We start from the raw sequence: 26,571 nt of genomic DNA, 5'->3' as shown, positions 1-26,571 counted from the left end.
GGCACAGATGATAACAACGGTGGCCTTACGAAGGTGCAAAAATTGACACACAAATTCAACACGAAAAATGAACCTTCGCAAGGTCCTTCGACCATTTTTTGGTCATGCCAAAGATTTTGTCCACCGCTCACGAAGTTGCTTCCGGGGCCTGAGAAACTCCACCGGCGGTCAAACGATGGCTTAAGATGCCCTCACGAATGGCCCGATGTTGCTACGATCAGAGCTGAATTTGAACATTTCCTTTATCGTGTGTCCATCGGGTTGTTTTATTGCACAACAAAATCATGTAAACATATTATGTAAATAACCCAATTTGTGTTCTGTGAAACTGAAAAGGATATAATATATTATTTTGAAGGCGAGTTGACAGGAAGTTGTTGTTGTTGTTGCTACTGTATGGAAACAACATCACGGAGAAAACTTAATATCTTCTACATATAAAGACGGATAAAGTAAAGAACAAAGTCTGAAAATATCAGTACAGTATCATAATACTTTAACATAATTGTTTATGTTACTTTCGTTGCAGTTGTATGTCTTGAATGTAATGTAATTGTTGCCTTCTTGTGTGGTTCGGAGCCATCTTCGTGCGAAATTCACAACTCCATATTTTCGTGTGTCCATCGGGTGACAATTTTGGGCTTTCGAGAACATTCGCATAAAATGGGAAATGATGAATGCATTTTATAATGGATTACATCACAAAATAGTTTTCAAGCTTCTCCGACAATTGTTTTACTCTTTCTTTCTTCATTCTTTTCTTCTCTTCCTCTGTCTTCCCATTGTTTGCACCTCCTCTCCCTCACTCAGGTGTGTGGTACTCCAGAGTACATCGCTCCCGAGGTGATTCTCCGTCAGGGCTACGGGAAGCCGGTGGATTGGTGGGCTATGGGCATCATCCTCTATGAGTTCCTGGTGGGCTGCGTGCCTTTCTTTGGAGACACTCCCGAGGAGCTGTTTGGACAGGTCATCACAGGTAAGAGGATAGTGGTAGACTTAAACTATTTTATTTGTGAGGACACTCTCAAACTGTTCACTTTTAGCAATCAAAAAGCAAGACACAAAGGTAGTCCGGTATGCTTTGAGTGAACTGGGTTTCTTGGCTGTCTTTTGTTATAGAAAGTGGGTCCAATGTGTGTGTCACTATTCTCATTTAATAGCATGCATCTCTAGCAAGTGATGTAGTCAGAAGCCTTTCCACTTTGAATATTCCTACAGATAAATAGAATAGATTTCTTTCTTATAGCTTTCTCCCTTGGTGTGATGCAGTTATGTAGAACACGTTTCCAATAGCTCAGATAAGCCGATGAATTACAAGTTGAAAATGTCTTTCTTGCTTCGTACTCTGACCGTTTGTTGTTGTTTTTGTCTCTGTTAGATGATATAGTTTGGCCTAATGGCGATGAAGCCCTGCCTGCAGATGCCCAGGACCTCATCTCTGCCCTTTTGCAGACCAACCCTCTCCTGAGGTTGGGTACAGGTACTAACTGTTGCATTAACTTGATATAAGAGCTCTGATCTGCACCCACTTTTTGTTGGTTTGATGAATACATGTTTCCATGAATTAACACAATTCCAAAGAAAAATTCAGGTTTTAAAACATTATGTTACCCAGTACTCAACAAAAACAACTCGGTTTTCCCCATTATGTCTTGCTCTGATACACTGTCGTTTTGCTGTCCACCAACTCCTTGTTATGTTCACCAGCTACGTATATGTAACTGTGGCTGTTTGGTGTTCAGTGATAGGAAGGTGTACAACATGTTTGAGGGTCTTTTCAATGATATCAACAGCCCCAAATGAGACTGATAAGAACAGTGAGAGTGAAGAAAAACAGTAATAGGGCAAATCAATATCCTGAAAGTGACAAAACTGTTCTGTACAGCTGAGGGGAGTGCAGGTTTTAGTTATACACTGAACAAAAATATGAATGCAACACTTTTGTTTTTGCTCCCATTTTTCATGAGATGAACTCAAAGATCTAAAACATTTTCTATATACACAAAATAACCATTTCTCTCAAATATTGTTCACTAATCTGAAAAAATCTGTGATAGTGAGCACTACTCCTTTGCCGAGATAATCCATCCCACCTCACAGGTGTGGCATATCAAGATGCTGATTAGACAGCATGATTATTGCACAGTTGTGCCTTAGGCTGGCCACAATAAAAGGCCACTCTGAAACGTGCAGTTTCAAACAAAAGTGTTGCATTTATATTTTTGTTCAGTGTATATGTTTTTATTGGTTTTTCAGTTTAATTTTTCTCCCATAATCGAGCAGCCCTACCTCTAATGCTACCAAATCCAAATACTGCAGACCTTTTACTTTTATGACTCAGCTCCTTGTGCACACTTACTGCAGTCTGGACTGGTGAATCCCTGTTGGCAGATACATTTCCCCTCCTGACACTCTCCATTGCCACTACATCCATTTGGACAATTAGCAGAACATGGACCTGGGCGGCAAGAAAAACAACCAAAATTACTAAATCAACATCTCTAATGAGTTCTAAAATATGATATACTACTCAATATGACTGAATCCTACATTTCTCTTTAATGGAAGTCATCTCTCGTTCCAGTCGGGCCACGCGTCCTTGCAGCGCAGCCATCTCAGCGTCACATCCCCCGCTGCAGCCACCAGGCACCAAGCTGATCTTATGCGTCATCACCAGAGGCTCGCCAGGCTTCAACTTCAGCTCTTTGCCATTGTTTGAGTCACAGCCTTCACTGATGAACACCTTCATTGGTTTTGCAGAGGAAGGCTTTTCTTTGGTAGTGGTAGTGTTGGGAGCTTTGATTGCAGTAAGCTTATCTTTGTCAGCTGCATTTGCCGGTGTTGACTGAGCACTTTGATCTACTGTGAGGGCAGGCTTGTCTTTGGTGGAAGGAGATTTAGCTACAACAGTCTGATTGACAAGGGTTGTGGGCTTATTTTTGGTGGTTTTAGCACCGGCGGGAGTAGCCTTTAACGATGTTGACTGATTTTGAACTACAGTGGGGGCAAGCTTGTCTTTGGCAGTCTTCCCATCACTGGTTGAAGGTGATTTCATTGAAACGGTCTGATTGACCAAAGGTTGGAGTTTGTCTTTGGTGGTTTTAGCTCCGTTGGCTGAGGCAGACTTTGTGGATGCTGACTTAACTTTTGGAGCTACATTGGGGGCAGGCTTGTCTTTGCTAGCTTTCACTTCACTAACTGTAGAAGCCTTTACTGTTGCTGTGGCTATAGTGGATACAACTGTTTGATTGACTGTGTTTGGCTTCAGGGTCTGTTTGGTGAGGGCAGCAGTGGTTTTTGGTTTTGACAGGGCGAAAACTGCATTGGATTTGGTCGCGTCGCTTCCTGTGGAGTTTCTCCTCTCATTGGTCGGGGATTGAAAGCAGGGAAATGGGGCGAGAAGGAGGAGAACTCCTAAAGTAAACAGCATTTTGAACCAGCAGTAGTAGCCTGCGATGGTATTGCCTTTGGTGAATTTGTATGTATGTTAGTATAAAATTATTATTTCTTCCCCAATATTTCTGTGACCACTTGTAAAGTGGATTATGCCAAGTGTCTCCTAGAAATAAAAAAACAATGAAAAAGCGAGTTATTACTGAGTTGAATGCATGACATTTTATGACAAATCATTTTAGAACTTGTTTTTTATCCAAAGAAAGGATTTGCAATTTTGTTTTGCCAGCATCTCATTCACTGAGTTCCTTTTCACACCTTGTGCAAACTTCTACTGGCTATATGCTACACAGATCAAAAGAGACCTGACAGCAATGACTAGAGTCCACTGAGAGAAATGTAACATACAGCGAGTGGCATTATTACATAATTTCTTATTTGGACCAAGAAACACATTTTGGCAAGTTTTCAGTCTTTGTGAAAGGTTATCTTGTCAAAATAAAAGCACAACAAATATTACTAAAATGCAGTTGTGCATCTCACTAAACATAATGTTTCTTTTATGTGACATTGTTTATTGAACAATCCTAATCCAATTTTCTCTGAGCACCAGTGCAAGACATTAGAACCAGTAAGCATCACGAGAAAATATATTGAGTTCATAAAAACTAATATAAATATAAAAACATTTCTAAACTGTGTCTACTTATACACAAGACAAAATAAATAAACCTGAAGAATTGTAGCAGTGTTTAATCAGAAAATACTTAATTCAATGGCTTGCCAAACTGAGTATAAATCTAAATGAGCTGATTTGAAACAGGAAGGAAGAAGGGGACTTGAGCTGGGGGTCTCTGCTGGGGAGACTTTGCAGAGGTAACAGAGCAGCACTGTATAGGACTGTGGTACACTGTAAGTCTTTCACTATACAGAAGGTTACATAATCCACAGAACCAACGACTCATAAAACCACCGAGAGAAATATGTCCAGCTTTGGCTTTAAAACAGCAGAAAGTCAAATAAATCATACTGTAAGTAAACAAGTTAGATGTTGTGCCATATAGCAAAAACATTTTTGAAATGTTTCCTTGGTGCACAGATAAACTCCCTAATCGGCTGCAGTATCAAATGAATGAATAGCCCCTTTTCATTCACGAAATATAAATTGTTATATTATCACAGTATTAATCTTGATATAATGAAGAAAGCTTAAGGTAAAAGACAGAAGGAATAACAACTCCACATCATCTTGCACTAAGACTAACATATCATATCACCCAATGCAATTAGTGCAGAAGGTCTTGTTAGCAGCTGAAACACGGTATTAAACAACATGATTGTTTCCAACAAATATAACACTGAAAATGATGTTCAACTCTAATATTATAATGAATAAGGAACTTACCAGAAGATTGATGTTTCTTGGGCTTTATCTCGTTCTTTATGTTGCTCCCTCCATCTGAATGTAAAAGCTCACACAGACTTGTTGGTTATGATCAGGGAGGAAAAAGGTGAGAGAAAGTACCACCACTAGAAAGGAGGAGAGTGATAAAGTCTGCTCCTACTTAAGGACCCCCTCCTCTTCCTCCACGCCTAGTGGTCCCACTTTCTCAACCACTATGAAAAATATTTGTATTGGACTTTAAAAAGAGTTGCTTTTTTACACAAATATGAATATTAACAATGATCAAATACTCTCTTGTATTTAGTTTTCTTGTTTTTTTCCACTTTTGTAATGTGTTATACATCTTGCTGGTAGATTTAACATTTTAACTTCTTTTGATAGAATGATCCAATAATTGTTGATGAACACATCAATAATAAATCACATGCACTTCAACTTTTTTGTGTGTAATCCAACATAATTTCCAACATGTATTTTGTAAATTGTGTAACTTTTTATTTATTTTTATTATATTTTTTATTATATCATAACTTTTTTTTAACTTTAATACTTTTGAATGCATGTAACATTAAGCTTCCTGTGCTGTAACAACGTAAAGGTCCCCTCTGTGGGACTAATAAAGGTATTCTGATTCTGATATAATGTTATCAGACTTTTAGTGAACGTACAGAACGTTTTTCTCTCAAACCCACTCTCAGCACATACCATGGCATTTGTTTGTCTTCTTTCATGTACTCTAACACAAAAATAGCCTGCATGTTCAGGTTTGTATGGCCGATGACAGTTATTCCAGTGTCTGCCGTATGTAACTTGACTTATCCCAGACATTGCTAACACCTAGACACAGCTTTGATTGAATAAATCCGTGGTCTGAGAATCATGATTCAGCTGGAATACATAGCATAACACTGCAGGTATTCAGTGCGGACTCTGGGGGACAGGAACCTCTCGCTATATGAATTGGCTGTTTGTTGGAAGTAATGAGATGTAACTACGTGGGAGTTATGTAAGTGAAACAAGTATCCACCAGATTTAACGAATGCTCTGTGAAGGCTATGAATCTGTGACCAATGGCCACCCACTATCCTACCTTTTGTAAGCCACATGAAGACACATCACTGAAGGGTCTAGAGAAGAAGGGCACAAGTGACCTTTTCCTAACTTTACAGGAGAGCCAAAACAAAAGTGTATATTATTCAAGGTTTTTATATACCTAAAGATCAAATCAAATCAAGTTTTATTTATATAGCACATTTTTAAAACGATTTTTGGTCGAGCCAAAGTGCTGTACATATAATAATTTCCCTTACAGTAAGGACACTATACAGCACTATAAAGATAATGTAGATACACTAACATCGATCAGTATGAAGTTGTTTTCAAAAAACCTCTTTAGGTTAACTATTGATTGCTCTTATAAACATTTATAATATTGAATTAAAACCTTGTCTGGTAACTAAAATAACATAATTTGCAGCAACTTGATCTCTTATTTCATGAAAATGTTGTTATGAATTCATAGTTTTTACCTGAGATAAATACATTGTAGATGCTACAAAGTATGTGATGGTCACACACTCTACAGTACATGAGTCTCGGTGGTAGAAAGTAACTTAGTATATTCACTTAAGATTTGTACTTAAGTATAATGTTAAGGAACTTGTACTTTATCATTTGATGCAACGTTAAACATCTACTCCACATTTCCAAGAGAAAATAGTACTTTTTATTCCACAACTATTGTTTGACAATTGTAGATACCCATTGTTAGTGATAATGTAATATTTACAATGATATGACACTTTTAAAAGAGCCACTCTGCACAAAGAGATCATTTACATGAGATAGTGAGCACACAAAACCATTTTTGAATGACAGTTTTAAGACTGTAGCCAATGCAAAGAAAACAGCTCTCTCATATTCTGTTGCAGTTACATGTACTGACTATAATGTTACAGTGTGGGTATACAAGAAGCCTCACAGCAAAACATATTTGCCTCTAGATATTTTAGTTTCAAATGTGCTGAGATAACATGCTTTTCTTGGCATGCACATCATGTTCTGATACTGCAAGAAAACATACTTACTGTGCTTAACTTCAGCATTGCAATGTAACAGAGAATATATTACTGAATACTGTCTAACAAGTAACATGTAATGAATAAAGTTGATATGACATTTCCATATCAACTTTCAAATAATTGATGCAACACATTGTGCTACTTGATGCTGGCTTTAAAAATGAATAGTGATGTGATGCAACTAGAGAACAGAGGTGAAAAAATGAAGCCATACTGGTAGAATAACATGATGCACTTCTGACTATATGGAAGAGGTCGAAGATAAAGAGCTGCCAACCGCATTCAAAATGAAATAACACTTTTCACAAACCCTTAAATCTGACACAAATAAAATAATTATAAACACTTATGCAGAATGATATACATGTACACACACTCTGTCATCTGTTTTATCTGTTATATTTGTTTTATTTCCTATATATATTCATGTTGCGCTGTCGGAGGAGCCTGTGACTTAGGTTTTTCATTGCCATATCTAAACTGTTGCTAATTTGCACATGACAATAAATCCTTGAATTGAAAGACATATCCCTTTATCGTGACATGTGCTTTATCTGTTCATTTTAATTTTGCGCCATGAGGCCTGTTTTTACTTCAGACACTTGCATCGTAGAAAAAGCGTTTTTGTTATTAATAACAGTAACAATGTTCTTTTCAAATGTCCCCCGTCATGTCAATGTGAGCCAGCTTACAGAAAAGCAGGACCCTTAAGCTGAAGCAGCTAAATGGCCTTCAGCCAGCAATACATCTTATCATTTGCATCTGTGCTTTTCCAACTGTGACATGTCAAAATGTCTTCTGAGAAAAGGAGCTATGCAAAAAAGAAACCAAGTCACCTTGATATTGAGATGAAAAAGATGAATTGCCAATGTAGTGTGGACTCCTGAGTGGGTGGTCCCTCTCCATCCGTGCCTCCATCTGCTGGCAGCCTCCAGGAAGGGCCCCGCCTTCACTGTACTCCTTTCTGCACCATAGACCACCCTTAAACCGCTGACCCTGTGATGGCCTTTGGAAAAAATGGCTGGGCCCACACCTTCAACAACTAAAGCTACTGCACACCTAGCAAAACACACCTGGTGGTATGAGCACATTTCTCAATTCCCCGGGCAGTTTCACAGTTGATGCTCCAGCGCATTTGGTGTGTCAGATTAGCTGAGCGTGTACCAATGAATTATGTGTATTATAGTCAAACTCTTTTGGCAATCCATGGATGCAACAATACAATTATATTTATAAAACAAAATTACAAATCTGTCAACCTCCTCTGTCTGTCTTTGATGAGAACCTTTGTGCTATATTTTGATGCAACAGTCTGTGCAAGAACTATATCTAATACTACTATTGCTGATTAAATGTGACTTTAATTGTGAGCACAAGTCTACATTGCTTAGTCACGACAAGCCATTGATTACCTGAGGAAGCCCACAGTAAAAAGAAGAGCACTTTTTCAAATGCGCTGTTGCTGTTGGCCACTGACGGTGCACTAAAGTAATCCCAAGATGAAAATGTGAGATGCTAAAGTCTGCCTATGTATTTACCCTTTATTGGTTCAAATGTAATGAAATGTCTAATGGCAATGGCTGAAACAGTGCAGGCATTGATCTGGCTGTGATTGAAGTAATGGTCAGTACTCCTGTGTTGCTTACATTGGACCCGGCCTCAGAGATTAAAATAATATAAGCACATAAGCCCTTGCTTGTTCCTCGCCTCTCCACCCATGCCTCCCTCTTTCTCCTGCTGCACGGCTCCCTCCCAATACTCCTTGTTTTCTCCAATTACCGCTTTCTGCATCGAGTACAACGTGTTTTAAATAATTGCACTGAGAGTCTTCAGCTGCATGTTTGCTAAGTGGAGCACATTTAAGAAAGGGGACTTTTCTTGAGATACAGAGTTGTTATCATTACGATGTGATGATTGATCCTTATCCTGTCACTATGTTTCTCCGCTGGTAGCAAGCAAGCCAGTTTTATGTACAGACTTATATTCCACTTTATGTGCTAACCCTCAAACCACTCCCCTTCTCCCTTACCTTGCAGATGTTAAGTAAGAAGGTGGGTAACTTTGAGGGGGGTTGGGTTGAGTACAGAGAACCCTCTCAGATCTTTTACTGCCAGTAAGTGAAAAAAACCCATAAGAAAATAAATATATTCAGCAGAAAAGTTAAATAGAGCCAGTTCACTAAACTGAATCAGACTATCTGGACAGACATGAAAGCACCAAAGTTTTCTGCTTCAATCTTGAGTTCTGTTTCAAATAATTATCTAACATGTATGCATCTAGTTTATGTCCCAACCAATAATTCACATACAAAGACGTTTTCAATTACAACATGGTGTTTTTATTATATGTTTAAAACACTGGTAGCTATATTAGTTATAAAGACATGATTAATGGGTTACATTGTCAGTAGTAAACTATACAATTATACTGTGGGCTGAGTCACTCTTTTTTGTTGGCTAGCAACAATGCCTCTTTAGGAGTTTAGGTTAAATGCTTTCATGACTCTTTAACATACAATGTTAAATGAAAAGGAGTTGTGTGTTTTACTGTCTGCAGCCATCTATCTTGTAATCCTCTGTAAAGGTATCAAACTCCGTGCAGGCAGATCTATATGCCGATTTTTTGCATGTGTCCTTCAAAGGTTTTCTTTCAACCCAAGTGTTTGAGTCCAGCAGGTACTGCATCCTTTATGAGAGGGAGTGAACAGAATGAGAATCAATCATTGTTAAATTGTTCCTTTAATTGATATTATTGACTTTACTTACTTTCCGTTTGAGTCAGTTGTGGCGCCATCTTTGCCCATGATGAGATACTGTTTTCCCAAGTCTAATTGTCCTTTACAGTGTAACCTCTTAGCAAACACTCGGACAGAATTCTCGCTCACAAGGATATCTCCATCTGGTAGACAATTATCATAACATTTATGAACAGTGTTTCCACCATAAAAATGTAATAGTCAATGTTACGGCATCTACTTAAAGTGGACCTATCATGCTATTTTTTAATAATATATTGTAGGACCATACCTATATAAGGCATATTTATACTTTTTATTTTTCAAAATACCAAACAGATCATGCATTTGATCCATTCCTCATTTCGCTCAATTTAACACTGCCTTTCATGCTCTGATTCAGTGAGAACAGCAACATCTGGTGGCCTGAAATATGTACTACAGCGTCTCCAGCGCTTTCGAACGGTAATGTCTGTGGCTGTCTCCTCCTGATTGGTGGAGCTGGCCCGATAGCCGTAGCGCAACTTCTGTGACGACATAAAAGTGTTCAAATCTGGATCAGTCTGTATCAGATCCGTTGCAGCCCCTTTTTTAGAGATTTGGGTATGGAGGAAAATAGAGAGGGTTGTGTTTTCTGACACTTGGTGAGTTCCCTGGAAAACCGGGGACACATATTCATGTATAAAAGATGTACAAAAGTGCATTTTGCATGATAGGTCCCCTTTAAGCTTATGGTTACAGTTTACTCACGTGATCGGAGTACATCCGTTACATTCACTGAGTACAGCTCAAAGTTACTCTTCATGGTAACATTTAAGACTTCAACGCTGTATGCTGGAATAAAACGAGGTGGAAAGTGTGACTTTATATAAAAGTTTGTTTTCAGATATTTAAAGTTGAGGTTATATCATATTCATTACTGCAAATTGTCTTAGTTGCATTACTGACCGTAATCTACTACAGGAAAGAAGCACGCATGTTGTAAACGGACATATTTTGTCATTCTTGGACGTCTTTGGAATGTATTTTGTATTTTATGACAGGGTCCTAAAGAAAAGAGGAACATGATGAAACTTTTATAATTATCGCAACATTCATGTAGCTGTTAATCAGTATGGGTGTATGATAAGTGGCCTACTTTCTGCACATTGGCACACATCCTCTGAACACAGTTTGGAGATCATCGTGCTTCTTTTGGGGGCAGAGTAAAACACAGTACACCGTCTGTCTGCAAGTGAAGCACAAATAATTCATAAATTCCTGATGAATTCAACAATGATTTCCCCTCTATCCTCGCAACAAATCTAATAAATAGCTTACCTGGTTCATAATAATCATAGAAGACAGCTGGAGCAGGCTGTAGAAGGGCAATTGGTACGGTCTGTGTAGCGTCAAAGCTAATGCATTCCTTTGATTCAAGGACCTAGAGTGAAAGAACAAATCTTTTAGTACTGGAAATGTCAAATGTGTGTATGTCAAAAGAGTTTACCTTACCTTATTGAAGTACAGCACCACTCTTCCATAGGTGGCCTCATAATGGGCTATGTATTGTTCAGGCAGAAGTGTCAGCTACAGGAGACAAGAATTCAACTTTTTGATATGATACATCCATATACTTTGGCATGATTGACCACTCTAAACACTATAATACAAAACGTTATAGTTGCTGCTCTGTAGAACAAGCCAGTTAGAGGTGCAAGTCATAACAGTGAATTAAAAATGCTTTGATACTACAGTTGAGAACAAAATTGTCGCCATCTTTACAAAATGTAAACAAATAACCTGAGCTTGAAGTTGTAAAATTAGTTCTTTCAATATTGCAATCTTTACAGAAAAGTGTTGATGTTTTTTTACGCTTCTTTTTCTTACGCTTATGCATTTGCTTGCCTAAAGGTAGATGAGAGACTGGTATGTTTCTCATTTATTTCAGCAAAATATGAAGACTAATTCAGTTTAGAACAAACCCTGGAAACTGGGGGAACAGTTAACAAAGCATAGTTAACTAAATCTGTCTATTATAACCTCTAAACACACTCAAAACAAATATGTATTTTGTAACGCATCAGATGACATTTTACAGGGCTTAATGTGCCAGACTAATTCAAGAACAGGTATTCTTCTGGAGTTGCTGCTGTTTGCTAGACAACAAATCACAGTTGCCTGTCAAATGTGTTTGTTCATAGTCATGTGTTCAAAAACGAAATATGTTCAGACATAGTTTCTAAACGTTTTCATTTTTCAAACCCCTTAGCTTGTCTAGTATTGAATGAAGGAATGCATGAATGAAAATGAAAAGAAGCTCCTCCCACTGCCCTGAGGATGTTAATGACGAAGAGGAGGTAGAGAGTGGTACTGACCCTATCCAGGTCCTGAGTTTCAACCTGAAATCCACTCAGCAGTGTGATGTCAGCAATAGCCATTCCTGTGAGATTGCGGTCTAGGCTATGACTACACACAGAAAAACAATGACAAATACATTATCCTTCAAAACTCACCGTCTAATGTTATTTATAAAGATCATATATGTACTGGGTGTCAACTAACCTGACACACACATGGTAGGTGACAGTATTTTCTGATTGGAGGTTGTTATCAAGATCTCTTCTGTTTCTGGTGCGAGCATCAAACCACTCAATTGCTGATCGTGCAACTCGCACCTCCTTCTCCTTGTTGACAGAGTAGTCCTCATAGTAGTCATAGTTTTCTACGATCTCAGCTGAGGAAACCAAGGTCATTGTAACTTTATAGGTTTAATCTTTGATGCATGTGGCTGTGACTTATAATAAAAGCTCACCTGTGTACTTCACTTTGCCCTCTACTCTGACGCTAATAGACACTTTGTCGCAGTGGTCCTTGGAGTCCAGTAGATAGTAAGCCTTTACAATCTGCAGAAGACATTTGTGATTTACGTTACAGTATGGATTAGTATTATTTATATATCATATTGGAGACATTTATCAAACTTACTTTCAACTTGGTATCGCCATTTCCTGTCAATTTCACAATAATGTTGTTCCCTGCTAATTTCTGGGACAAAAGACACAGGAATGAGATTTAGTTGATGTGTGTGTTTGTATTTAAGTGTTCTGTTGATAATGCCCTGATACCTTAAGGTCTGTTTCCACTCTCTCCTTCTTATTTTTCAGTGTAAGCTTTGCAATGTCTCTCTTTCCTGGGACTGTGAACTCTGCTATGAGATTTGCTTCGGGACTGGTGTTCCTCTTTAGCTCGTATTCCGCAAGAGCTTCCAATGCCATGATGGTATCCTGAGGGTGTAAATAAAAAGTTTAACATCTCAACTATGATTGTATATCTGGTCAATCTAAAAAAGGTATTTATAATCACCTGTGATGATTTGAAGCCACCAAAATAGTTTTCCTGGGTGGTTAACCAGCACGCAGTTTTGTCTGCCATCTTGGTCTGCTTCAGTTCCACTGCAGCCAGTAAGGTGTAAGCTGCAGTCTCTACTGTGATGGCATCTGCCCTCTGATTCTGTGGGCTGGCATTAGCTGTCCGCTGATTACAGCCATTCTCCACTGATATATAAGAAATAGACAATAAGTTTACATATCTAAACAATATCCAAAACAGGTATGTTTGCCTGTAGGATTGGGATATGTGTATACTCTATATATATATATATATATATATATATATATATATTGTATAACATAAATTGGTCAACTTGCAATCATTCTGCCACCATAAAAACATTATCTTTAATACGTATCTCTGGGTGTCTTAGGTAATTCAATCAGAGGGACTGCTTTTTTCTACCTTCAGTAGCCAGTGTTTGAAGTCTTCTCAAGGCAGATGAATGATCTGTTCCCTGTGGCATGCAAACTGCAAGGCAGTAGGCTGTAATGGCAACAGCGTAGGGATGCTTAAGCTCCTCCGGTTGTGACCGGAGATATGTTTTAGATCTTGAAATACTTGCTTCCTGGTAGAAAGTAACATAAAGGAGTATAAGTTTTTACAACTATTCGTCATCAATTATTAATTGACTTGAATTGACTGTGTAACAAAATACTTTAAATATTCTATACATATATTTTAATTCCCAAACACAGACTTTAATGCCATGCTTAGGCAATAGCAGGTATCAGGGATCCAAAAAAAATAGGATTTGTCTGGAACTTGTTATTATTTCTACAAAATGTTGTGCTAATCACTCTGGTAGATGTTGAGAATTTCAATGTGCACGTGAAAACGTTCACCTTCCAATCAAGCTAGAGGAAAAGTGAATGCATTAAAGTGCGATGTTGTCAAGTTATATCAAGATATATGTCTCGAGTCGATGTATTATCTCACCACATTATTTCTTAATTCACTATTTAGGAAATCAAGAGACCGGTACAGTGCAAGATTAATGAAAGCCGTCATGGATGCTTTGTCCTCTTGGTCTTCCTACATTGAACACACAGAGACAATATCGCATTCAAATCACCACAACCTATATTTTATATTGTTCTAATATGACATATGCATCTTATAACATTTATTTAAATCAAGTTACCAGAACTCCTTTGTGTAGCACTGGATGTGGGTCACGGTATGACCCATCTGAGTTCTGTACTGAGATCAAGTATCCGACTGAAAGACGGATTTCTTTTTCTGGCACAACCCTAGCCTGCCTGCCCTGCTGTCCGAAAGCCATGGCCTGACGCTGCGCCACCAGCGATAACACTTTCACAACAAGGGCAGTCACCCTGAGGACAAGAGAAATAAAAACAAAGGAGAAATATGGATCACAAAGGCTGACTTACAATATTCAAATATTGAAGCTAATATTTGTTAATTTTGGAAATATTGGAAGTAACTACTTTGTCAAAAATCATTCAGGCAGCATACAACATACTCACCAATTACTAGATGGCACTGTACCCCATGCACCATAAGATCCATTTGGTTTCTTGTAACCTAAAATCCTAATATAACCTGACAAAGAAAGTTTATACTTTGTTAAAAACAAAAATGTCTTGAGATTTATGAGAAACCCACAGAGGGTGCAACCTTTATAACGTGCCACAATACTAGTGTGACAGAAAGCATTAAACAAAGAAAAAGGGGTAATTTTTTATTCCCACTTTAACTGAGTTAAGTTACCAACTAGTACCAATTTAAAAATCTACATTTTAAAATTACTACATTGAACAATGAGGACATCGCTATTTTTATTGGATTCTTTCTCTATTTTATATGAATATTGTTATTAAAACTTAGCAGACAAACACATGCATTTACAGTAAGCTGATGTGTTCCTACCTTCTTCAATTTTATCAAGAGCATCATCTCTGGTACCAGCAGGCAGGTCAAACCATTGCCGACTCAGGTCCAGGTAGCGGAGAGCTGAAACTGTAGGGGCCAGTTTGGACATTGTCTGTTCTAAACATCCTGTAGGCAATACAATCAACCTGGAAACCTTTTGAGGAGAAAGAAGGTTCTCTGCGTGTGAACTGCCAAATCCATCACCTGTAAGATGAGAACATTGAAAGGATAAGACTCTTTTATTTACAAAGGTCTGTGGTATGATCTCAGTTTGTTTCTGTTAGTACATACCTTCGGCTGAAATGAAAATATTGGAAAGAGAGTTGGGGACTACATCATCTGGTAAAGTTCCGTCATAAGTGAAATTCTTTGAGCTCCTCCCTAATAAGAAACAGACAAATTGGTTTATTTAACCAAATGTACGTGTAAATTATATTGAAGACAGAAATATTGGCAACTGTTAAGCAGGCATTAATAAGAAAAACAGCCACAACTTACCAACAAATTTTTGCACATAGGTTACTTCTACTCTCTTTTCTAGTCCTTCTGTCTACAACAGGACAGAATATAGAGCAGTTATTATGTGTCCCTTGCCTTACATATTAATATATGCAAGTGAAAGAAGCATATTGGTATAAGCTAACATAACAGTGCTGATATTATGTTAATTAATTACTGTTACTGTTAATATCCTCAAGCATTATACATTTTTTAAGGGATAGGGAAGGGAAGGGACTTTCTGCATTATCACACTTTTATAAAACTTGCTGACATTTTTAATACTCATAAAAAGCTGTCAGCGCTACTTATTAACAAGTTCAAAATGTATAACATAATACTTATGTCACATATGGATGGTCAATATAGGTGAGTAATTTGTACATATTCATATTTTCCATATTTATTTTGTCAGGCAATCATTTTGCATTGAGATCAAATCATGTCTTTTTCACTCACCAAAACATTCAAAGTCTTCTCAATGGCATCTATTCCCCACTCATTCCCTATATCATAGAGACGGATTTTGATGGGTATCGAGCCGATTACCATGGGGACAGCAGAAAAGGAGACAAACTGAGAGGACTGCGGCTCCACAGTAATGTTGACAAAAGCTGTCGTGGTGGCTGAACCGGGCGAGCAAAGCCCCTCCGTTTGTTCCATGTGAACTGCCAACTATAACAATGCATGTGTCCACAGAGAAAAATACATTATGAAATGAAGGAGGGGGGGGGGCGGTTAATGTAATTGTAATGTTATTCGTACCTGTAGTGTATCATCGCCATAATTGTAGATAACAGGTGAAATGGATAGTTGCTCATATTTCTTCACAGAGTAAGGCATTTTCAGAGACACAAACACGCTCTTGAACGCTCTGACCTCAGACGGCTTGACTACACAGAAACCTGAATGAAACAGAGTTATTAATGAGAAACTACTCGGTCAAGTATTCCAGATGTATTTCTGAAGTGGGATGAAGCTACTATTACCTGTGGCTGCTGATAAAGTGACCACCTGAATCTCCCACATGGTTATGGAATCAGGGAGAGCCAAATTATAGCTAAGGGTTTTCAATAAGATCAATTAAAGAGTGCTGCCTTACTAAAATGAATCAGAAAAATGCTTTGTCTATATTTGATTCATTAGACATTACGTAATGCATTCAATCAGATTCAATGACACCGATTGTTGGAAAATGCTAACATATTTAAATTGACACACACAGTAACAAATACAAAGAATATAAACAGAACTAAAATAAACATTGATTGAACTATGAAGTATTAACTTGCATAACAAGCCACTTTATGAATGTAATTGAACCTTTAGCATACAAAGGGTCTGTCCCCCTCTTACCTTCCTTTTCCATTTACTTCAAATTCTGTGAATGCAAAGCTTGGCGGGAAAAATTGTCGAATGTACTGAGCAGTAGTGTCCAAAAAGAAGTCTTCAATGTCCTCTGTGCTGGCAGCTGAAAAACAGACAAATTAAAGGTTTGCCACAGTTATGAAATGCCAAATTAATATTTGTGTAAGTATTTAATGTCCACATGAAAATCTTATCTCACTCCTGCCAAGTTCATCCTGGGTCTCCTCTATCATCTTTTTTTTTCTCAGACGCTCTCCTTCAAGGCAGCATTTAAAAAAGGCTTCTGCACAACCAGGTTTGGCTTCCACCAGATTGATTCTCTTCACTCTTTCCAGACATGTGCGTCTCATAGGGATAAGAGAAAACCCTTGAACACAACATTCTTGAAACTCTTCTTTGGAAAAGTTTGATTCTGAAATGTATGATAACACAAAAGGAAAACAAATTCAAACATTTTCTTACTAGAATCACATTACATTATCTCAGACCTGAGTAGTAATGCCAGAATGTTTTCTTACTTAAGGACATCATTTCCTGTTGAAGGTTCACAGAGCGCCCTTGTCTTCCAGCTTGTGAGTTGCAGGAAAGACCTGGAAAGTAATAAAACACTGCTGAATGGATTTTGGATTTAAGTGTCCCTTAAAGGTCCCCTATTATACTTTTTTTCATCAATATATTATAGGTCTCAGATATATACAAACATGTCTCTGAAGTGTTTGGCTCCAAATACCAAACAGATCATTGTAGCATCCCATAATCCCCTCTGTTTCAGAGCTGTTTCAAAAGTTCTGATTCTCTGTCTGTTACTTAAGATGAAAATAAGGAGCCACTCCCCACGCCCCTCTGAGAGATATTTGGTTAAAAAGAACTCAATGGTGCTCTAGGAGGAGATTCAGGTGATAAGGTGGGGGGGGAGGGGGGTTACCTTGGTTGGTTATTGGCTAATGGTTACACAAGCCAAAAAAATCGTTATGACATCATAAAGTGGCCAAAATCTGATCAGCTCATTTTCAGACAGGATTTTATATAAATGGATCCGGACAAAAAGTGAGAGAATCTTTTTTCCTGCAACTTTGAGAATCTCTTTACACAGAGGGGACACATGTTTATGTATAAAATACATAAACAAGTAGATGTTTGCATAATAGGTGACCTTTACAATATGTGTGTGTTAATTTAATGTTAGTAAACCTGAAACTATCTTTATTACATCTTGACAGGAATCATTTAAAAAAGGTAAGATGAAGAAATAAAGTAATTTCTCATACTTTTTCTCCATTTTGAATCTGACTGAGAGAAAAAAGACAGTCCAGCATCGATTAGTACAGATGCAGGGTCAGCTCCTCCACCATATGTGCAACCATGATCAAAGGACTGCATGGACGAAAACACCTGAAAGGTAGAACATTAGCTTGGATTTACTGTGCTATAATAATGGGATAAATGCAATAACCTCAGTGTGTTGGCAGAGATATTATGTGTGAAGTGTTACCTGTTTGGCTGTGAGTTTATTATCGGCATTGAGACCGTAGAAGGCTTTATCCACAGCCAGCAAAGCCACTTTGGCTCTCTGACCATCCAAATCAATTTCTAGCACAGACCTTTTTCCAGGTGTGAATGGTCCTTTTGTTTCTACCTAAATTAAAGTACAATTTTACAGACGTTTTTTATGCCATTGTCCAAAGAAAAGGTTAATCCAATTATTATATGAACACCAATCATTGAAGTAAAAACATGTAAACATAAAAACACCTTAATAACACCCACCACAGTTAGTTACTTCCAATCTAATGCTGATTTCCTTTAGTCTTTATAAAGGCCAACAACTGTCCTACTTCTATTCAACTGACCTATGTAACCCATTAGAGGTAAACGTGTGTTTATCTACCTATCCGCTATCTGCCTCACTCTGCTCAGACAGCACTCTTATCTGTTCTGTTTACTCACCTTGGCCTTTATCTGACATTCATCCATGACATCTACCCACACTGAGTCTGCAATGATGTCGCCATTCTGGTTGTAGCAGTAGCCAATCAGACGGAAGGATGGCACCATATCAGATGTTATCGGAAGGTTTTGTCTAACTGAAGTACCAAGGATTACAGAACCCTGGTTTATTAGGATCCCACGGCTAAAAACCTACATGTAGTCAACACATAAATTAAATACATTATAGATATAAAAAACGGTTTATTCTCTCTGTCAAAGAAAACAGGTTTCCTTAATTAATTTGATATGCCTCACCATATAGTATATCAACCCTTGTGTTGGGGCATTGATGGTGTTGAAGTTAACAGTTAGTGTCTCGCCCACAGAATACATCCTGTGGGTAATACTCAGGTAAAGGAAGCAATTACTCGGAGAAGAAGCTTTCTGGATTACTTTCTTCACCTGAAGGCCATCTGCTGACACCTGATGAAGCAAGAGTATACACAGTGTATCTTAACAACAGGAAATCAAGTAGTTTATTCATTTCATTTCTTTGTTGATACTAACCTTAACTGTAATCCGATCCTCATTTTGAATGTTAAAGACATGAAACACTGCCCCCTCCTGATCAGTGATTCCGTGCCAAGATTCCTCTGGTTTTACTTCCATCTTTACTGGCACACCAGCTGCAGGGGATCCATCCGGGTGACGCACAACTGCCTATAATAATAATAATAATAACAAACTGGATTAACCTTACAGACTTTGCATACATAGCTGTGTACTCATTTGTGAGTTTCATACATACCACCACATCTAGTGGGTATCCAGGAAGGAAATATTTTCGAGTTCGAGAGAGATCCACGGTGTATTTGTGGGAGATGATAGGAAGGTACACCTCTGTCTCTTGAATTTCACCACCTGGGCAATAAAATGCAGAAATCAGATGCATTGAGAAATCACAAAACTAAATCTTCTATGTATAGGCTACCTCTCACTTACATGATGGCAAGAAGGTTTTTGCTATTTTTCAGAATAGAAACATTTGAAGTGACACAGGGGGTACTTCCTTGAATTTCCAATCTGCTATAGTAACACTAACATTACTATAGAAAATGTCCTAGTTTAGTTCTTCTGTTTGCACATATTTGTTAGAATATTAGGAATTTATTTGTATTTAATTAATATATTTAACTAGTCTCTAATATTTAACAAAGCACTTGATATTTTACACTTTGTTAAATGTATTCCCTTATTACACCCGATGGTTTAATTATGTATATATAGTGTGACACAGTGTCTTTACTTTGGATGTTGGTGACAAATACTCCCAAGTAGATCTGGGCTCCACTCTGCTGTAGTTCGGAGATACTTTTATTCTGCTGAATTTGGAGTTGGTTGCGTAATTCTGCCATCTGGAGAGTAGCTGCTGCAGTTCCATCCTGGACCTTTAAGGAATGACATCAATTGTTGATTTTAAGTACTGTAACGTTTAAGAAATGCAATATGTTGACAGATTATCTGATCTAAAAAAATGAGCTGGATTATATATTTTGGATAAATATATTTTCCCTCACCGAACCAGTCAACTCCAGTCTCCTGATAAAGACAGGTTTCATTCGTTCACCAAGAGTTGTCTCTTTTACTACCACACCAAATTGGCAGTGGTAAGCCCCTTTAACTTTCTCGCCATGTGAATATCTATAGAGAGAAAATCATTGTAGAATTGTAGAAGATGAAGTTAAGGCAAATAAAAGGTCTAAAACTGTAACAAATTGGGGGACATGCACCCTTAATATTTAAATAAATCAGCCTATATCATAATATGTACTAATACATTCTATGTGTAATATAAAATGCTAAATACTTCATAGAGCGATTCTTTTTCTTTAATTTTTCGGCATAGTGGACAAAATGTATTGCTGTATAAACAAGAAAAATTGGCAGTAAAGTAGGTTTAAATTAATCAACACTTACCTTGCTAAGATGGTGAAGTTAAACTCTTCAGCATTTAACAAAATATAGCGCTGCTTCATTGCAATGTTCACCTCAAAACTTGGTAAAACTAGGATAGGATCGAAAAACAACGTTTTAAAGGGGGGCACAATATTTAAAATACTTAAGAAACAACAAACTGAAACCGAATAAACTCACCGAATTTTTTGACTTTGAACTCTCGGGAAGCAGCGTTATCCTCGTCATTTTCATAGTGTGCTGTAATCTTCCATGTGCCCATTCTTTGTAAACAAAATATGCATTTGTTATTAGGGTCTCAAATGTGCTTGTGTTGTCATTTTAGAGGCTGTTTATTGTTCATTTGTTTCATCATACTTTGAGACATCAGGTATGGGAAAATTGCCTTTTAGTATTCCTCCCTTTGCAGACCGTTGGGACCTCATTACTCTGTTCCCAGCAGCATTCTGTAAAGAAATAATAAGTATCAGCCAAAAAATTCACCAATTACAATAATGTATGCATTATTTTTTAAGTAAGTATGTGTCACTCACAATAACTGATATCTGGATCACGTCCTCACTAGGCCTATATGCGTGGTCAAGAGTGAATATCCTGTAATTCACTTGAAGACAAAAAAAATACAGGCTTTACAAACCATAATTATTCATTCTGTTGTGTTGATATTATTTTCTTTCCTTTCACCTTTTCGTGTTGGGTTGTAAATTGGCTGATCAGTCTGAATGAAGATCTTTCCTCTCCGTTTTGATACCAGGACCTTTGTTGACTTCCTGACACTGAAGGCGGGGCTCACTGCCACCAGCGTGAGGTACTTAAGTGTCTTACGGACCTCCGGAGGCAAATCTGCTACTAAGTCTGTTCTTAGCTGTACAAATCCAAATTATAAGTTTGGTTAATGACCTATAAGTGCTGTCAAAATTATTTTCATTTTTTGAAAAGTGTCTCATACCTTGAGCTCAACTGTTTGGATCTTATTGTCCTCAGTACAAGTAGTAGTTATCTTATTAGACAACAATCCCCCAGTCTCAAGCTCCAGGTAGAGAGTAACAGGAATGTTAAAATGAGACTTTCCCATCTGGACAAACACTTTCTCATTAACACCCACATGAAAAACTCCGGGGGCTGAGATGAAGAATCTACACAAAAGATGAAAAAAGCACTGTTGGCACCTTTATTGCTATAATTTGCATTGCTTGACCTATATATCCTTAGAGAAATGTGTGCAACGCCGCATATTTTATATACTCTAACAATATGACAAAATGTCATAATAATCATTAACAATATATTATGTTGAAAACATTAATTATTAGATGATGCGTACAAACATAAAATATACATGTATACTGTATATATTTAAATCCCTTTTTCATCAAACAAAAAAAGATTCCCATTACATGACATCATGTATAATCATGCAGCTATTTCTACATTTACCCATTGTCCGTTGAAGCAGCTGGTTCCACAGTCAAGATCAGAAACAGTATTGAGAAGATGTAGCGCTCCATGGTGCAGCTCCTAGGTCTTTGCCTGCTCTGACACAGGCTTTTGATGAACTGAAATTTTGATATTGATCCATCCCTTTATTTCCCAATCGTTGGACTTCGCAAAGCCCTCCCTTTTTTTTCCTTTTTAGATAACTTTGTTTCATTCCTCAATATGATGCCACATGTTGCATGTTCTAACTGGCTATACATAAATCGAGAAAATCATCATACTGTCAGAAATACTATGTATACTCTATTGTACAGATGTGTTATATTCTCATAGTGTTTACATTAAAATGTCAGGCTTTATTGTTTTTATTATTATTTGGCATGCAGCATGGAAAGTGTTAGTTTTTGTTTCACAATGTGAACCCAAACTCTCACTGGTTACTGCAAGTCAGCCAGATTTCCCGAAAATCATGTGATTTACAAGAAATCGAGTTTGCTCTCTTACGGTAGGGAATGGAGTGAGGGCTGTTTACTGATGCAGGAATGATTTAGAGGAAAGAGAAGTGTTGCTAAAGTTTCTGTAAACTCCATAAATATCAATATTTCTTCATGTTAATGGTTCCTTTTCAAATATATCTCATCAATAGTTGCTAAAGCTTCTTAATCTCATAATACTTGTCTTGCAGTTAACTTGACTTAACTCAGCAAAAGAAAGAAACACACACTGAGACCGGTTCAGAAACTTTATTTTTTTCTACATAAACAGCTTCATATAAGATGCAATAAAAAAAATCATATTTCTTCTCAAGTATAGCAGGAAACATGTACATTTTATTATATTTACATTCAACATAAACCAAAAATGCAAGTGAAAGCGTCAGATTTTCACATTTATTTATTTTATTGATGTTTCACTTTATACTCTTGTAAATGTAAACAGAAAGAAATTAGAACCAACATTATCAGAACTACATGCTTCAGATGACCAATCCCTGGTAATTTGCCTGAGGTTTTAGGCTTGCAGTGATTTACTTTATTGCACATACAGCATGTTTGTTTAAGGAGATTTAGTGATTCATTTCTATCTTAATATTGTCAATATGCAATTAATAGTCTATATATTTTTTTGACTTACTTCATGGTATTCTCTAATAACATGAATTGCATTTTTATGTTTTAGATTTAAAAAAGACATAGCTGTAACATCAACATCAATCTTATAAAAAGTTTTAAAATAAAATATTTTATAGATAAATATATACATTTGTTACACATATATACACTGTATAATACACACAGTTTTCCTAATAATAACAGGGGTGTGTTATGGCCCTGAGTAATCCAAAGACACATTTGGCACACACTCTCGGCCTCCATTCACCATGTGGCCCGTTACCAGATCATCTCTTCAACCATTGATGATCGGATTTTCCCCAAATAGCAAGATAAATTGTTCTTTTAAAATGTTTCTTTTCAGCAAACAACTGATCCACAAACCAAGGTAACTTGTTTCTTCAATATAATAAGATATTCACACATGAAACAAACAGAACTTTGCAATAAAAAATTCAAATATGCTCGTCCAATGATGCAGCCTCCTCCTTCAACAAGGAACTCAGGAAATTAAAAAAGTCAAAGTCCAGGATCTAGAAGCTTTAGATTAATTCGGAGAACTGATTTAGAATTTCAATACCTGCATTTTAAAGGCATAAAGTCACATTTGTTAATAATCCAAACTTTTTTATTATATTTTGAAAATGTTCCATAAATATGTAATTTCAATCAAACCAATAGTTTAAAGCCAGTAGGGGCGATGAAATGATTTTTTTCCAGTAATTATAAAAAAAATGAAAGGCCTGCACACAGCTAAATGACATTAAATGAATTCCCATGTAGTTCTCTGTGTTATTCCAGCTAGAAGATGAAGTAAATGAGAGTCTGAGGCAAGATGTCCATGCACAACTCCTGGATATGGAGAATCAACACAAGAATTGCGTTTGGACAATCAACGCCAGACTCCCTGTCAAACTTGGTATGAATAGCTGCATTGGTTTAAAAGAAGTGTATGAGATGAAGAAAAACAAGCGCAGAAATATCTATTATCAAATGGGCTGACAATTTTAAATAAATAAATGAACCATCAAAAGAAAAACAGGCCACTCTCAGAAATGTCATCAGAGAGGTTTTTAAAAAGGATTACATGTAAAGATTAAATGTAATTCATGTTCCAAAGGTTTTTCACCAATAGCACTATATTATTACACAAAATATACCCATTGATTATTTAGAAATGTACTATTTCTTATCTATACCCTGGCATATTTTTAAATTAACTTGTACTAACTAACTTGTTAAAAGGTACATTATTGTAATACTTACATGTCCCAGCAATTTCAATAATACAGTGATAATATTCCAAGAGAAGCATCTATTAATGTTATTAAATATAAAAGTCTATCTTAACTTTTTTTCAATATTGTTAGGTCCTCTGTGCTCTGCGTCCGTCCTCCTCCGCTGCTTGTTCAGTTTGCCTGTCCCCCTCTCGATGCCTTCGCCTCTATCCATCTCATTTCATGCAGGAGTGGGGTTACCTAAGAGACCCGGGCACAATGGAGAAAATCTCTATTCTACAATTAACTGTGAAAGTGACAGAAGGAAAAGAAGGGAGGGATCCACGGAGGGGTTAACAAAAGCACTTGCGCGCTCAGAGAAGAAAAGAAAAGAGGGAAGGACACAAGTGCCCATGGCAGGTAGAGGAACATAGTCAAAAACGTATATTTGCACTAATGTTTAAAGTTTCATCTTAAAAAATAAATAATACACCCGGAGGAAGAAATACCTGTAATGACCGCATTTAGATAGAAAAACTATTGTTGAACGTTTGGACCCTCAGAAAGCAGCATTTATAGTTACTGCATTTATACTTGTGATTTATTTAACATATTTTGTATTGCATTGAGTCAGGCTCAGGATTTTGATGATAAAATGACATGTAGGCCTACATTAAATGATATATTGTAAATATTCTTCACAAACACTCTTAATAAATATATACATTTTAGGGTTGTAGCACCTCATACTTGAATTAGGATTAGGCCAAATTAGGTTGCATTACACTGATCCCAGTGAAAGTGAATTATGCCTATCACCATAATCTCTAAAAATGCAGAGGGAGTGACCACTGGGTCTCCATGGCGAGATGTACACAAAAGGGTGTGGCGTGGGAATGTCCTCAGGGGTCAGGAGTGAGGGTGAAAGGGTCAGAGGTCAGAGCCAGCTGGACAACACACAAGAGGAGATGAGGGTGAGAAAAGGGGGTGAGGGGGGAGTCCAGAGACTCACTGACTGGACCCAATGGGACATTAACATTGAACTGATGGGAGGCTCACTGACCAAGGCCTATTCTGTGAGAAACTAAGCTACGACACACTCATGTGTAATGGTCCGTGGTAATTGACAAGTGACAAGACCCTTGTTGTGGATGCAAAAGCACTTATAAAAATGCAGCGGTAGATTACAAGCTTTCCCTACTAGTTTTTAGTGGTTATATTGGTTTATTTAAGTCAATGATGCAAACAAACGTGTATACTTGTGAAGTTATGAAGTGCTCTCCTTAACAATGGATTATATGAAAAGTGTTATGTGAAACTACAGTAGGCCTATAAGGTCTCATCTTTTGAATGAGAAGCCTATAGGCATATTGGGTTATAGATCTGTATAATTGTATTATCAGTTGGGAGTTTTAGGACTCACTTCGGTATACACAAATTATTACAACCTGTGCTTAGACAGTTTTGAATTTACAGCAGTTATAATAACTTAAAGTATTGGGTAATAATAATATTGAGTTGTATAGTATATATAGTTTTGACCTTACAGAAGTTATAATAACTTACAATATTGAGTAATATAGTGTATAATAATATTGAGTAATATAGTGTATATTACTATCAATATTACTACTAATATAATCTATAATAATATTGAGTAATATAATGTATACCACTATAACTATAGTGTATATTTCTATTAATATTACTATTAATGTATTTATATAACTTTATTATCAGTTTGGAGTTTGAGGACTCACTTCAGTATGCTCCAATTATCGAAACTTGTCATAAATAGTTATAACTTACAGCAGTTATATTAATTAATAGTATTGAGTAATATAGAGTGTATTAATATTGAGTAATACAGTGTATATTACTCTTGTTGTTATATTCTTCACAGTTTCTTATTTTTCACCTCAAGGGAAATAGAGTTTAACAAGCAATGACAATTATCAAACTGCATCTAGAGTAAATAGTTGTAGTAGTAATTGTTGTATGGTGTGAACATTAAATAAAAAATACAGGGAACCCATCATGTTTCTTTACAGTTAACAGGGAAAACAGCCCGTTTTTATTTTTTGTGGAAGAGTTTGACATTCATTGAAAATGTTGTATCATTTCCACTTCCCATGGTGAAAGATGCTCTGTGTAC

At 37.0% G+C, this 26,571-nt stretch overlaps 1 protein-coding gene across 1 annotated transcript; it reads right to left on the bottom strand.

The window, feature by feature from the left end:
• Positions 1-9,194: 9,194 nt before the first annotated feature.
• c4b (complement C4B (Chido/Rodgers blood group)) lies at positions 9,195-22,189 on the bottom strand. The gene is made up of 41 exons (XM_010794542.1): positions 22,088-22,189; positions 21,600-21,786; positions 21,335-21,515; positions 21,184-21,254; positions 21,008-21,096; positions 20,831-20,913; positions 20,654-20,741; positions 20,254-20,377; positions 19,983-20,124; positions 19,485-19,597; positions 19,244-19,396; positions 18,992-19,159; positions 18,695-18,886; positions 18,240-18,383; positions 18,016-18,139; positions 17,266-17,337; positions 16,947-17,159; positions 16,736-16,850; positions 16,369-16,439; positions 16,145-16,284; positions 15,839-16,054; positions 15,380-15,431; positions 15,173-15,262; positions 14,879-15,085; positions 14,476-14,551; positions 14,130-14,322; positions 13,925-14,020; positions 13,391-13,553; positions 12,959-13,149; positions 12,721-12,879; positions 12,581-12,640; positions 12,408-12,498; positions 12,158-12,329; positions 11,971-12,061; positions 11,108-11,182; positions 10,934-11,036; positions 10,752-10,841; positions 10,562-10,660; positions 10,364-10,447; positions 9,645-9,777; positions 9,195-9,564 (listed from the first exon to the last, which is right to left on the bottom strand). The coding sequence occupies exons 1-41, from the start codon at positions 22,156-22,158 to the stop codon at positions 9,423-9,425; spliced, it is 5,124 nt and encodes a 1,707-aa protein (XP_010792844.1). The 5' UTR covers positions 22,159-22,189; the 3' UTR covers positions 9,195-9,422.
• Positions 22,190-26,571: the final 4,382 nt, after the last annotated feature.

Source organism: Notothenia coriiceps, unplaced genomic scaffold, assembly GCF_000735185.1.
Source record: "Notothenia coriiceps isolate Sejong01 unplaced genomic scaffold, NC01 NC01_scaffold00037246, whole genome shotgun sequence".
Classification (NCBI taxonomy): Eukaryota; Metazoa; Chordata; class Actinopteri; order Perciformes; family Nototheniidae; genus Notothenia; species Notothenia coriiceps.
This window is presented reverse-complemented; position numbering and strand designations above follow the sequence as displayed.

Excerpts from the sequence above, each read along its gene's own strand:
- c4b (XM_010794542.1), bottom strand. The coding sequence starts at position 22,158 with ATGGAGCGCTACATCTTCTCAATACTGTTTCTGATCTTGACTGTGGAA. Across the intron at positions 16,440-16,735 it reads GAAGTAAATGGAAAAGGAAG|CTATAATTTGGCTCTCCCTG; the intron begins GTAAGAGGGGGA and ends GAAAACCCTTAG. Across the intron at positions 12,641-12,720 it reads GAGTGGAAACAGACCTTAAG|AAATTAGCAGGGAACAACAT; the intron begins GTATCAGGGCAT and ends CTTTTGTCCCAG.